The 15,201-nt window shown below is 44.1% G+C and overlaps 1 protein-coding gene across 4 annotated transcripts in view; it reads right to left on the bottom strand.

Moving 5' to 3' along the window:
* SEPTIN2 (septin 2) overlaps positions 1-15,201 on the bottom strand; it is a 41,280-nt gene that overhangs the window by 16,289 nt on the left and 9,790 nt on the right. For all 4 annotated transcript variants that reach the window (XM_061636668.1, XM_061636669.1, XM_061636670.1 and 1 more), the window contains 7 exons: positions 13,720-13,806; positions 12,029-12,152; positions 10,197-10,331; positions 9,462-9,579; positions 7,689-7,790; positions 1,637-1,782; positions 449-532 (listed from right to left, as the gene is read on the bottom strand). In XM_061636668.1, the coding sequence (XP_061492652.1) occupies positions 449-532; positions 1,637-1,782; positions 7,689-7,790; positions 9,462-9,579; positions 10,197-10,331; positions 12,029-12,152; positions 13,720-13,806 (796 nt within the window). The remainder of the gene's footprint in view (positions 1-448; positions 533-1,636; positions 1,783-7,688; positions 7,791-9,461; positions 9,580-10,196; positions 10,332-12,028; positions 12,153-13,719; positions 13,807-15,201) is intronic.

Here is a 15,201-nt window from a genome sequence, read left to right on the forward strand (position 1 = left end):
CCTCATCTCCTAATGTCTCACTGACCTATTAAATCAGCTGAAAACATCTCTTTTATTCTATCAATGTGAGCTAGCTTTGGAAAACAAAGGCATGTAAAGGCATTTGCTATAATTGCCACAGAACTGTCCATCTCATAATGACGATGTACCTAAATTTAACCCTGGGAATTTTAAAGACATGTTACAACACTTTTTAAATAGATTTTGATAGCTATGGCTATACTTTAAACTGTTCAGGATTTAATATATGCGGAAGTCCAATGGTATAGGTTATTTTTGGATGGATTATTTTTACATGGTAACCCACCAAGGTCCCTAGTGGCATGACATACAAATTTAATACACATATATGCTTCGCTTCAAACAACATTATGAAAAACAAGTAAACAAGGTAAACTACCTCCCATGTAATTCAGTGGAACTGTAGACACAAATAAAAGATACCAACCTGCCACCTTTTTTAAGTCTTTCAGAACGGAAATTTTCATAGTGAAGGTCTTGAGTCACTTCCTGGAGATCCTGCATGTGAGTGCTGGAAAGACAAAAAAGCATAATGCTATACATAATTTGTAACCAAGAGCTACAATGTCAAAGAATTTTGACAAAAATACGCCGTGACAGTGAAAGGATGGAAGTCTCAGGACTGCAAATTTTCTGAAAGGGGAAGATAATCCTGGAAGAATGAGAGACTTGAACAAGACATTTAGCTGTGGATCCCCAATCCTATCTTTTCACACACAATTCTGAACATAGTTTATGCAAATGATCAAAGCCAACATCACATCCAAACCATACATTTAAAGCTCATGGCTTCCCCCAGAGAATCCTGGGAACAGCTGGGAGTTGTAGATCTGTGGGGGGTAAACTATAATCCAGAAGATTCTTTAGGGTAAGCCATGTGCTTTTAAAAAAACCCTGTTAATTATATTTCAAAAAGAGCAACAAAAATACATGCTATCAAAATGAAATACAAACAATTCTCCCAAGGCTCTATGTCTATACAGTTCAATAAAAGAAGTAATTCTTTATAGAAAATTTTGCTATAAAATAAAACTAAGGATAATAATTGTCAGCACAATTTTGTACGAATACTGAGCACTCTACCTTTTCATATCCGTAACAATAAAGAGCGAACAGTGACGGGACCGTGTTTCAATGTAAACATACCCATAACTAAAAGTTTACCAGTTTCTTATTTCTATAGATGCGAATAACATTCTTAGCAACAGGTGGACCTATCATGTGGGCGGAGGTCTGGCATTTTGTTGTGTGCTTGTGTATCTAATAAAGTGCCACACGCTTTAAATGTATAGTGTGGATGTGGCCTAAGTCTACTTTGTGCATATATCCTTCCATGCAATTTGGGATGTTTTCCAGGGAAGTCCCTTCTTTCATCCTCCCGCTCCCATTTGTAATGTTTGAATTCATGGAGTAAAGTAATGAAAAATTGTGGAGAATATCTGGAGAAGGGTCAAAACACCAGAGGAGGACTAAGCAGTTTCCAACGGTCATGTTAATAATCAGGAAGAGATACTCATCCTCCTTAAAAGTTCAAGATGTGGAATGTGTTCTGTGAGAAAGAATGTGGGATGAACTAACATTTGATAAAGTAGTAAGGTAAAGGTAATATGCTTACATTAGCATGGTTCTGAGTTTCAAGAAGTCATTATGCTCCGGGTTCTCCACTTCAACAACTCCCCAAGGATAGAGGCGGCCTCTAACCTTTTTGCCTTTAGCCTCAATAAGCTGATTGGATCCCACTACACAAAATGGAATGCTGGTCTGAAATTGAAGAGAATAAAACAAGTAAGTTCTAACCGCATGGTACTTTCCTGAAGTAGCGAGAAGTTCCATACTTCACAACCTTAAGTAGTCAGAGGAAGGAATTAGTTACTTTATTAGAAGTGGGAGATTAGGAGCATGAGCGATTAATCAAACAGCAACAGAGGACAGAACAAAACTGAAGATGTTTCATTTGCAATCTGAAGACAGCTAGGAAGAACCTACAGATGGTACAGTTTGTACTTACCGTAAACGCTAGTTCTTCATGAATGACAAGAGGTCTCCACGTGGGCTCTATAGCTCACCCTACAGCTCAAAGACGGGAACACTGCAGGAAACCTTTTTTGCTCCTCCCTCCTTGCTGAGGCTATTTTCGTTCTTGCAAAGCTCTGCCAACAGCCTCAGCTCATTATTTTGAGAACAATATAGTGAAAAAACACAACAGGTGTTAAGAACATGCAAACATGCAAACATGCAACAGTAACAAAGGAAGTCAGAAATGTGCTCAGGTGTGGCACTGTAACTATAATCCTATATAGCCACTCATTTTAGGGAGGGCCGTGGAGACTTCATGTCATTCATGAAGAACTAGCGTTTACGGTAAGTACAAACTGTACCTTCTCTCATGAATGACAGAGGTCTCCACGTGGGATGTACTAAAGCTACGACCTAGGGTGGGTCAGCTGGAGGCAAAACCTGTTGGAGAACTCTGCGACCAAAGGAAGCCTCCGCTGATGCATAGAGGTCAATTTTATAATGCCGTGTAAAGGTAGAAGGGGAGGACCATGTAGCTGCCCTGCAGATCTCATCTATGGAGGCATTGGTGGAAAAAGCTGCCGTAGTAGCTGCTGAATGAGCAGTAAGATGTAATGGAGAGGGCCGGTGTGAAGCCTTGTATGCTAGAGAAATACAGGCCTTGATCCACCTAGCTAGAGTGTTCTTTGATACCTTATTTCCTAAGGAAGGTGGATGGAAAGAGACGAACAAGGAATCAGATTTACGTAGTGTCTTGGTTCTAGAGAGGTAGACTTTCAGAGTGCGTCTGACATCGAGGGAATGCCACGCTTTTTCCTTGGGATGAGAGAGATTAGGGCAAAATGAAGGTAATATTACTTCTTGCTGCCTATGGAATGGAGAGTTCACCTTGGGAACGAAGGCTGGATCAACTCTCAGCACCACTTTATCTTTGTGAAATATGCACAGATGTTTTTGCACTGAGAGGGCCTGTAACTCAGGCACTTTGTGAGCTGATGTGATAGCAATCAGGAATATCAGTTTGAATGACAAGATCCTGAGAGGGACTGAAGACAGCGGCTCGAAAGGAGGCTTCTGAAGAGCTGTGAGGACGGTGTGCAGACTCCAAGATGGAAATCTATGCCATACTGGAGGACTTAACGCGATAGCCCCTCGAAGGAACCGTTTAAGAAAAGGATGTGCTGCTAGTGAGGTGTTGTCGTCAGGAAGCAGGATACCTGACAGAGCCGATGTTTGTCGTTTTAGAGTATTTGGCTGCATGCCAGCCTGGAGGCCATCTTGTAGAAATTGCAGAACGTGAGCTACCGCAGCTGTTTCTGGATGGATATTTTGTTTGGCGCACCATGAGAAAAAGCTTTCCATGTAGATTGGTAGCTTTTAATGGTAGAAGGGTGCCTTGCAGACAGGATGGTAGACACTACCTCAGGGGAGAATCCTGATGCTAGCAGCCGGTTGCGCTCAATCTCCATGTGGCTAATCTGAGCCATTGTGGGTTCAGGTGCAGGAAAGGACCCTGATGAAGCAAATCGTGGCATACCAGTAGGTGAAACGGCGGGTCTTGTTCCAGGTGCACTATGTCCGAGAACCACGGATGTCTGGGCCAATATGGTGCCACTAGGACTACATGAGCCGCTTCTGACCTGATTTTCTTCAGTACTCTGGACAGTAACGGGGTCGGTGGAAATGCACAGAGTAGGCCTGCTGCCCAGGTTAGTGCTAGGGCGTCCAGTCCTTCTGCTGTTTGACTACTGAAGAGAGAGAAGAACCTCTCCGTCTGGTGATTGTCTTCTGACGCAAATAGGTCTACTTGGAAGTTTCTGAACTTCGTTTGGAGAGACTGAAATACCTCCGCATTCAGAGCCCACTCGCCTGGGAAGAGCTGTTGTCTGCTCAACCAATCTGCCGCTATGTTGAGAAGGCCTTGAATGTATTCTGCTGAGACCGATGAGAGGTGTTTTTTTGCCCATAGAAGCACTGAGGTGGCCTTGAGATTCAGAGCTTTGGAGCGGGTACCTCCCTGTTTGATCAGGTAAGCCCGTGTCGATGTGTTGTCGGTACGTATGAGGACGTCTGGAAAGGGAAGGGTTGGCGCAAATTATCGGAGGGCCAGATGTGCTGCCCTCAATTCCAACCAGTTGATGTTCCTGGTTGCCTCTGTTGTCGACCAACGGTCTTGAATGTGTTGTCCCTGGCAGTGCACTCCCCAACCCTGGAGACTGGCATCGGTGGTGATGACTGTCCTGGGAGGGTCTTGCAGTGGAACCCCTCTGGATAGATTTCGAATAGCCGTCCACGAGATGAGGGAGCGTTTGACTGGAGCTGGAAGGGAAACGTGATGATGGGTGCGTAATGCAATGTCTGATTGAAACTGAAGTAGGAAGGTTTGGAGTGGGCAGGAGTGCAGGCGCACCCAAGGAATAATCCCTATTGCTGACGACATCATGCCTAGTAGTTTGGCAAGCAACATCACACCTGGAGATCGAATCCGTGAGAGGGTTGTTGCTAGTGCTGTAATGTTCTGAACCCTCTGTGGCTACAGGCAAATAAATTGCTGAGCCGTGTCTATGATTGCCCCAAGATGAAGCAGTTGCTGAGAGGGTGTTAGGTGGCTCTTCTGATAATTTATGAGGAAGCCATGCTTGTGGAGGAGTTCCAGTGCAAAGTGGACGTCTTGTTGGGCTTTACGAAAGGAGTTGGACCGGATCAGGAGGTCGTCTAAATAAGTGTAGATGTGAAGTCCTCGCATGCAAAGACCCGCAACTAGCGTCACCATGACTTTAGTAAATAGGCGTGGGGCTGACACCAGGCCGAATGGTAGGAACTTGTACTGAAATGGTGACCGTTGTAGCAGAAGCGGAGCAGTCGCCTGTGGGACGGAAATATGGGGATGTGGAGTTAGGCCTCCTTTAGGTCTATTGACGCTAGAAAATCCTGTGGTAGGAGGGCTTCTCTTATGGACATCAGTGTCTCCATCCGGAAGGATCTGTGGGTCACAAATTGGTTTAGGAATTTGAGGTCGAGTACCCCGCGCCAGGATCCGTCCTTTTTCCCGACCAAGAAGATGGAATAAAGCTCTGAGAACAGCTCTCCTGAGGGAACTTCTTCTATGGCTGAGATATCCAACAGGTGAAGGATCTCGTCTGATACTGCTTGGTGCTTTTTTATGGACTTGGCTACGGGAGAAGGAAGGAATCTGGTGGGTGGGTATTCTGTGAGTTCTATCCTGTATCTGTCTTTGACAATGGAGATTACCCACTTGTCTTGGGTCGTGTCTTGCAAGCGGGAGGCAAAGTGGGCTAGACGGCCTCCTACTTGCAGAGGCGGCGGTGAGTCAGAAATGTTGGTTCTGACGTCCCTATCTGGACTGGCTAGTGGAGGTTCTGGAGGAAGGGTTTTGAGGCTTCTGTGTAAACCTCTGCCTGGTCCAGTAGGAGCGTCTGCTTTTGAAGTCACGGGCTCTATTGTTGAATCTGGATCCCCGAAAGGACTGAAAAGAGTAGGAGGGGGTGGCAGTGTGTTTAAATATGCGCTTGTCATCTCGCTTTTGGGATGGCATCACTTTCTTCTTATCTCTGGTCTCTACCAGAACTTCATTCAATGCCTCACTGCCAAAGAGCTTGGCACCGGAGAAGGGGACAGAAGCTAGGTTAGCCCGGGAAGCTGCATCCACATCCCAGTGGTTGAGCCAAAGATGCTTTCTAGCGACTACTGCTGCTGCCATTGCCCTGTGGGAGAATTGGGAAGAATCCATGGTGGCATCCGCTATGAATGGCAGTGATCTAGAAACTTTGAGAAGGGTTTTCCTGACTCTAGCTGGATCTCTATTCACATCATCCAGAAGGTCTTCAGTCCATAACAGTGCTGCTCTTGCAAATACAAAAGCTGAAGTGGATGCTCTAATTGATAGCGCATTAGCTTCGTGGGAGCGCTTCAGGGCCGCGTCAGACTTATGTTCTACGGGGTCCTTTAACTGGGCATCCTTATCTCGCGGCAAAAGGGCATGGGATAGTAGAGCAGAAATAGGCCCATCCACAGCCGGAATGCCGAGTTGGTTCATCACTTCAGCATCTAGAACATAAAACTTATTGGCATAGTAATACCCTTTCTGCACTGGAGGGGCAAGTCCACTCTAACTTCATAATATTTTGGAAATATGTGGGTAAAGGCATGGACCTAGTGAAAGGTTTAGGGGCGGGCAGAACCATGGAGCTCTTAGGTAGGGGCTCCTGTTGTTTCTGTGTGACATTTAAATCCAGGGCTGCCACCACTTTATGGAAAAGGGGGGCGAAGTGAGCCTCCGCAAACAGTCTGGCAGAACCAATGTCATCTAAAACTGAGCCTTCGCTCAATTCCCCTTCCTCTATATTAGGCTCTCTGTCCTCGTCAGAGTGACCTGCGTCTAGGGGGAGGCCTTGCAGAGTGCTGTGGCCTCTGGCCACATCATAAGGGGAAGGAGAGGGCGACCTATCAGGGTGAAGAGGCTCAGGAGCGGGTCTCTTGTTTGCTGGGGGGAGAGCATCAGCATTTTCCTGCATTGAAAAAGGCCGCTTAGACGGCCTGCCGCTAGCCAGCTCTGCAGCCAGTTCTCCAATCATGGCCTCTTTCAGTTGCTGCAGTATGGCAGGTCCGATAAAGACAATTGCTGCTGTTGAGGTATTACGTTTGAGGCATGTTGGGAGGGGGGGTATGCATACCCTGACTAGGAGGAACATACCTTCTCTGCTCCTCATCTTCGGATGACAAACGCTCCAGTTCCCTTGGCCCGGCGTAGGGGGGATCGCGGAGGCTGAATCGCTGATGTGGTCACAGCGCTAATTTCAGGCAGGAGTAAGGGCGTATTGGGTGAAGCACCTGCTTTAGTAAGTGCCTTTTGCAATTTTTGTGCAGGAGTGGCCTGAAAAACGGAGGGCAAATGGCAATCCAAAATGGCGGCCGCCGCGTGGTCCTCCAACAACATGGCGGGCGCCATATCGCAAGCGGCCAAAGATGGGTCCACAAGAGGCCTTTTTACTAAGGAGGTAAGTTGGGGCGACTCACTGTCTCCGGAAAGCATGCGGGGAGCCACGGAGTCCATCCAATGCGAAGTCCCTTCAAGAGGGTCGTCCTCGCCAATAAGTAGCTGCTGCTGAGCATTGGCGGGAATCTTAGGCACAAGGGAGCTGACTACAGCTGAGGCTGAGTACTGCCCTGCTTTTTTGGAGTACTACTTCTTCTTTGAAGAGTGAGACGCTGCTCTTTCCATGTCTTGCAGGGAGCAGAGCAGGAAAAATGAAAGTGAAAGCACAGAAAGGTGGTAGAAAGAGAACTACCAAGGTAAGTAAATAGGTTAGTATTTTTTTTTTAATAATAAAATGACTGAAAGGACTAGAAAGTAGGCAGTCAAAAGTTTGAAAGATCTACAGAGGGAGAAGAAGGCTACGGTATAAGGGAGACAGCCAAAAAGGGTGTGCTCCGAGCTGAGACAGGAAAGAAAACTGAGCCTCAGCAAGGAGGGAGGAGCAAAAAATGTTTCTTGCGGTGTTCCTGTCTTCGAGCTGTAGGGGGAGCTATAGAACCCACGTGGAGACCTCTGTCATTCATGAGAGAAAGGACTACATAGCGCAACAGATTCATGCAATCCATCACTGTTCTCCCCCATTGGTATGCTTTACCTTCAGAAGCCTGGTCTGTTCTTTAAAGTCCTCATCCTCATCTGATTCAGCATCAGGCAAGTGATATATCTTGATGCTATGCTCTTCAATTTCATCCAGAATCTGAGCGAAAAAAATAATACAGAGGAATATGGACCAAGATTCAAAGGCTACAGGCTATCATGACTAGCCCTGACCTGGAACCAGACACAGATTCCTCTGAGAGCAAACTGGATCTCCCACTGACCAAAGACTTGGGGGAGCAGAAAGGTCCCTCCCATCTCCTCAAAGTGTGAAGGGAGCCTCTCCAGAGCTACTTCCAGAGGATCCTCTTCAGGGCCCCTCGGGGTGGGTTCCAATTCAAAGGCCAGTAGATTAGTCATTCGTGGAGTCCAAGGGAGAGGCCGGATCACCCCCTGCTCTCAAAGGCCCAGGTGCCTAAAGATGCAAGCCTGGGCCACAGACCCATGATGAAGTGCACACCTAAGAGCCCAAAGTCACCTTGCAACTTGAGAGAAAAGCACTCCTTATGAATAAGGATACTCCTCAAGGGGAAGGCTCTCAGAACACCCCTGAAGATTGGCAGTTAGGTTTAGGCGTGGCCTTCAGTCAATATAAACCCTTTCTTTGAGCTTCACGTATCTCTAGCTCCCTTGTACTAGAGTCCCTGACTTACCTTGCTCAGATTGGATTGCATCTGTTGCTGACCCCTGGATTATTATCTCCTGATACTGACCCTGGATCAGGGTATGGACTCTGACTGATTACTCATGCTTGACCCTTGCTTGTCTTTGACTTGGCATGCTCAACTTCTCTTACTATTGTTGGTAATCTTATGTGTGAGACTTTAGCCTTCATGAACTCTATAGGTAGTCTACCCATAGAGTACACCTGTTACAGTAAGATAGTGATCCAACAGGATTTTCCATCTACTGCATCCTTTCATGTTCTCCAAGCAGCTCCTGAAAGTCACAGGACTTCTTGGAATACGATTCAACATGACACAAAGAGCTACATTTGGAAAGGTTACCAACCCCTCCCCTGGTAAAATGTGCAGATTGTTTTGATCCGAAAGCCAGTATTAGATTAGATTTAATTTATTCGATGTATGTATTGTTTTACGCAAATAAAGTGTCCTGTAGCAATTTGATGCCAACTTTGTTTTCAAACTGAAAAAGATAAAGTAGGCAAGATGAAAACACGCACATCAACCCAATGCTCTTGCCAGGTTCACAAAGTAATGCCTGACCAGGCCCAGAGAACCTTAAGACATAACAGGATTGTTTCATTTGTATCTCTTCTTACTGTCAGGGCTGGTTCTAAAGGGAGGCCAGGTGGGGCACTGGCCCGACGGCCCCTGGAGCTACAGGGGGCCCTTCAGCCACCCCTCCGCTCCCCTTCAGTGATCCACGCCCCCCCCCTTACCTGTCTGCTGTCTTTTACCATTGCCCTTAACGAAGATGGCGGCCGCAGTTTCCTTAAGGTACTGAAGCCCCTGCCGCCATCTTAGTTGATGGCAGAGATGCACACATGTGCCATCAACAAAGATGGTGGCGGAGGCATCATCCCCTTAGGGAAACTGCGGCGGCCCTCTTTGTTAAGGGCAATGGTAAAAGACAGTAGACAGGTAGGTGGGGGGCGTGGGGGGGCTGTGGGCATGGGCACGCACACACGCACACACAGAGGCCCAGGGCAAGCTGATGCCCAAGGGCCTCGGCATTCCTGGAGCCGGCCCTGATTACTGTATTATATGAAATATTTTACATGCATCCCACACTTGCATTAAAAACTCACCCTTTTCTTCAGTCTTTCCCGTTCCTTCAGAGTAAGAGTATCAGCTTTTGCAATTACAGGCACAATATTCACTTTGTTGTGTATCGCTTTCATGAACTCAACATCCAACGGCTTGAGTCTAAAAATAACTTAGTATTTTCAGTTATTGTTTATTTATTTATTTATTTCATTAAGCTTATAGACCGCCCCATAGCCGAAGCTCTCTGGGCGGTTCACAAGACAAGAAATAGCAAAGTACAAGACATGTATCAATATAAAACATATAAAAAAGTTAAAAATTATTAAAAATTAAAACAATGTCAGCGTATACTAAACATAATTAATTAAAAAGCCTGGGTGAAAAGAAAAGTTTTAACCTGGCGCCGAAAAGATATTAACGATGGCGCCAGGCGTATTTCCTCTGGGAGATCATTCCACAGTTCGGGGGCCACCACAGAAAAGGCCCTTTTCCGCGTTGCCATCCTCCGAGCTTCCCTATGAGTAGGAACTCGGAGGAGGGTCTTTGATGATGAACGTAGTGTACGGGCAGGTTCATAACGGGGGAGGCGCGTTCCAATAGGTATTGTGGTCCTATGTCATGTAAGGCTTTATAGGTCAAAACCAGCACTTTGAACCGGGCCTGGAAACAAATAGGCAGTTTACATAGTTTTTTAAAAATAAAAAAACCCAATAGCATGCACAAAGCTTAGGTGGCTGTATAAAACAAGTGTTTGCCATAAATCCTACAATACATACCCATGGCCAAACGGTGAAATGAAATAGAAGCAGCAGTGAACTCTATTATCTATAATATGCCGTCTGTTCAAACCACTCTCATCATGAAGATAGCGCTCAAACTGCTCATCAATATAGGATATAATGGTCCTGAAACTTAAGTCAAATATTATACTTATTTAAATATCCCTTTTCTGCAACACGTAGTAACAGTTGCTTATGCCAATTAAAAAAACACTTCTTTAGAGAGCAATTTCAAAACTGAATAAAGCTATTGGCACATTAAAGCCACTCCAAGAAGTAGACATGTCCTTCTAACTCAGGGTTGGGAAACTGATGTTCCTTGAATTACAATTACAATCCATCCTGATCATTGGCCATGCTGGCAGGGGCTGAGAGTGTTGGGAAGAACTATTGCAGCCACTGCTTTCAACATGGTTACATTTCTAATGTCAATGATAATTCTCAGCCTCTACTCTGGCTCACAGTAACACAAAAGCCTGCTGATTCAGGTTCATGGAACTGCTGGGCAGGAAAGGACCTAGAAAACTTTCTAGGTCTACTCCCGCCTAAGGAAAGATCTAACTACCCCACAGCAACCCTACAGAATAACGAACAACTTTCACACCACACCATGGAACAAATGGAAGGACTATCTAAGTATCATTTCTCACCCACAATTCATCATCTTTGATACCATTCATTTACACTTTGTGTGGGACAGCTATACCAACCAGATAAAAGGCAATGCATGAGAAGTTACGCACCGTCTCCAAACCATCCAGCTGCTGTGCGAGATACGAGAATGCAACTTAAAAAGCCAACCTCTATCTAACCCGCTCATTTCCCTCTTTCATGGCCCCATTACCCCTTGTGGGGGTGGGTGCCAACAGCGGCAGGCACTGCAGGACAGATGCACCCCTGATTGGGCTGGATTTGGTCTCTGGGCTGCCAGTTGCCAAAGCATAGAGTATGAGATGGATTTCAGCCACTGGGCAAAATAAACTTTAACAAACAATGCTCCTATATATCCACCAAAGGTTGAAGCCTTCTCAAGGGCAGTGGCTGAACAAGAACAAAAATTGTGGTAGCACATATGTATCTGAGTGCATAAGACTATGGGTTGTATCTACTCAGTTGACGGTAACGATGAGGGACGGTTGAGCAATCTTTCTAAGCACATTTTTTAAGAGGAGGGGAAGAAGAAAATCACTGAAAACTGATCCTCGCCCTGTTCTGCTGATGGAAGCCGAGCAACACTCTTAAATGCAACCCTATGCTTCTATGTCCGAGAGAGTTAGGGAATGATGAAGAGGTGCACATTCACCTGTGGAAGTGGCAATGAGCACAAACAAACACAGAAAGCAGTATTTCTAGCCAACAGATGCCACAGAACAGAACACAAATAATAAGTTGTTTGAACAAAGCATGCTGCAGTGGAAAGTAGCAAGACATTACTTCCAGAATGAACAGGGAATTCAGGTTTTGAAAGAGAACTGGTGGGGTGGAGTGGGGAAATGGAGGTCCTGATCATGAGATGTTTTTCAATCCCTGCCCAAAACAGACCTATTACATATAGTCAGAGCCAGTCTGTTTATATATTGCATTTTCCAGATTCAAACTCAAAGCAGTTGACAAGAAATAAATACAATAACCATAACACAAATTGCAATGACAGTTCACCAATTAACAATTCATATATCAAAGAAAATTAAGTTAACAACAAGCCAATTAATGAGTTCAATTTTAAGAACTGAACTTTTTAGTGTTAAGAATTCTAGAAACTGAGTATGTATTTTTTTGGCCCATGAACAAGTACTTATAAACAATTAATATGTATAATGACTATGTACCAATCTCGACAATTGATGGCATCACCATAACCTGGTGTATCTACCACGGTTAGACGGAGCTTTACACCCCTTTCCTCAATTTCAACTGTTGAAGCTTCAATCTGTACAGTCCTTTCAATTTTCTCTGGAAAGGCAACAAAAATTGATCTCAGAAGATGGCTGAAAGCAAGATCAAGAGCCTTTGAAACAAGATCAAGAATTAACTCTACATATCTGGTTAAATACAGGTAAACCACAAACCAATTATACAGCAGCATAATATGTTGTGTATTTGTTATATTGTAGAATTACAAAGCTGAGTCTCCAAGGCCTTCTAGTGCAAAGGGAAGGACATGCATTTCCTCATCCCACAACAGATCTACATGATCTTGATCATAGCATGTTATGAGCCCAATATCAGGGTAACAAAAACGAGACTCAAGCTACAGGGAAGGGCAAAAACAACAAGGCTTATGTCATCAAGGCTGAAATAATTAATAAATGTGGAATAACCGCCCACCCTCACTAGGAATACTGCACTGTATTCTGACTTCCAAATTTTATCAAGATTTTTAAAACAACAAAGGGGGAGAGATCAAAGGAAACAATTATAAAGGATTTACTATAAAACTTTTCAAAGCCTCATCTAGAAGTACTGTGTCCGGAAAGAGTGGCCCGGTTTGTACTATTGCTACACCATGAGATTATGAGCCCAAGCCACAGTGAGCGTTGGGTTTACATCCTATTTCCTCTAGCATAGTTGTGAAGGGACTGGAAGCATGTGCTTTTTTAAGATTAAGCAAAATTTAGTGCTATGTCAACTTTAAACTGTGGTGAGCCTGATATGGCTTGCTGAAAGAAGCATGGGGTTCCCCGTGTGATGCCCACACGCACCATGGCACCCTCTAGACATTTTACTGGCACCTGCTAAGGTCCTCTCCAATTTTAAAAAATAGTTTTGTTTTACCCTGGACGGTGGCTGCATTTGCTAGAAAGTGAAGAGCAGGCCTCCACCCACCCTACCCTCTCCTGGTCCCTTTTCTAAAATGCCTCTGGTCCCCAATTGGGTCTGGAGGCATTCATCTTTGGAAAGGAAAGGAACAGGAGCAGCTGAAGGCTGATGCTTCGCTTTCTAGTCACCCATTAAAACTTTTAACAAAGGGAAAAAGAAGGGAAAGAAAAAGAAAAAAGGGACCCTACCACGTCCTGGGAAGCAACCTAGGAATGCTTTTGCCTGTTTTTGGAGGGGTTGGAGGGGTTAATGTGATGTGTGAACACCAACAGCTTCTTAAACTATGATCTGAAGTTGGCTTATCTCAACAAATCATAGTCAACCACAGTTGGTTGCATTCAAATGACATGGCAAACTGCAGTTAATCTAAAATGGATGTAAAATATTCTGAGCAACCTGTTGCCACACCAGAAGGAGAGGGGACAGGACATGAGTCCAGGACCTGCCTTATCTCATTCTCATTAACACTGAACTACAGCTTAATATTATGTACAAGCTGGCCCAATGGCATCCATGAAACAGTTTTCAAATAAGTCCACAAAAAGCCTTGTGTATTTTTGTGACCATGGAGGAAGGAACAAGACATTTAATCAGAACAAAACTGTATGAAGCAGTCATGGCTATCATGGCTTACACAAATTAGTGCTCATTAAGATCCATATAGAGCCAAAAACAGAAGATATAAAAAATGTATGTTTACCAGCTGCTCCTGGGATTATTCTTTCTGGATAGAGATCTGTTAAGAACAGACTGTTTATTAGAGTAGATTTTCCCAAGCCAGATTCACCTATGAATTAATATGAAAATATAATCACAAGAGAGTGTTACACACACATATTTTTAATATGACAATTCATGGGTCAAAAGAAAGTTGTAGCTTTCACTACTGTACATTATTGTCTACTGCCAAGTTTGGAATGAAGCAGGTAACTAACAGTTAATATTCTCCAGGCTTATACAGTATATCTTCTAAATGAGTTAGGATAATGATTTTTTTTTTTTAGTATATCCTGAATGTCTAAACCCTCAACAAGTTAAACCTTTTCTAGTATGGAAATACAACTATAGGAAAAACTTTATGTCTTGACATTCTGCCTGTCAGACATCTTATTATTTGTGGTTGCAAATTTATTTTTGCGATCTCCAAAATACCCACAGAGGACACAAATTTACATATGACAAAGAGTATGCAAGATTTGTGTTCTTTTTTGTGAGTAGAGTGGATGGCCCAATTCACATATAGTGTACTAGTCCAGAAAATCCTTTTGGCACCACTAATTCTGGATTATATTTATCTCTACCAACAACAAAGTTATTGTCAGGAAATTAAAATGTCATGTTGGTAGTTAAATATAAGATGAAAGAGGCTGCCCATTAGCTATCAGGCAAAGTTCAAGGTTATGGTATATCTGAAATATTCAGAGGATATCTGAAATATTGTCTTATCCCTGATATACCCAGCTGATCACTGCACTCTGCAGGTGTGGGCCTCCTGCAGACACCATCTTACTAGGACAGCCTTTCCCAACTAGTGGGCCACCAGATGTTGTTGGACCACAATTCCCATCTTTCCTGACCATTGGCAATGCTGGCCGAGGGTGATGGGAGTTGTGGTCCAACAACATCTGGTGTCCCACTAGTTGGGAAAGGCTGTACTAGGAGGTCCGTTCCGGACAACACAGGAAGTGCACTTTTAGTGTTGCACCAACACTTTGGAATTCCCTCCCCTTAAATACTAGACAGGCATCAACTCTGCTATCTTTTTGGCACCTACTGAAGACCTTCCTCTTTCAACAAGCCTTTTAAGTAGGGATCTTATTAAAGATATTTTGTTTTTAAGATGTTTTAGAGTGCTTTTCGTGTTCCTGTTTTCCGCCCTAAGCTCCTTCTGGGAGAGGGGTGGAATATAAGTTTGATAATAAATAAATAAAATGTGTTTTTAAGAATTGTTCTTTATTTTCCTTTTTTTTGTGTAATTTTATGTTGTGCCCTGTCCTGTTATCAATACCAATGAAAGGTGGGCTACAAATCTTTTAAATAAATAAATATTAACAGGGGAGGTCCTTGTAATGGAAGGCAGCATTGTTTTACTGGAGCTGACTTCAGATGCCTACACATGCCTAATTTGTACTGCAGGTTAGCATTACTATAATAATCTTTACAAGCTTTTGGGCAATTCAGA

This window comes from Rhineura floridana, chromosome 7 (genome assembly GCF_030035675.1).
Source record: "Rhineura floridana isolate rRhiFlo1 chromosome 7, rRhiFlo1.hap2, whole genome shotgun sequence".
Classification (NCBI taxonomy): domain Eukaryota; kingdom Metazoa; phylum Chordata; class Lepidosauria; order Squamata; family Rhineuridae; genus Rhineura; species Rhineura floridana.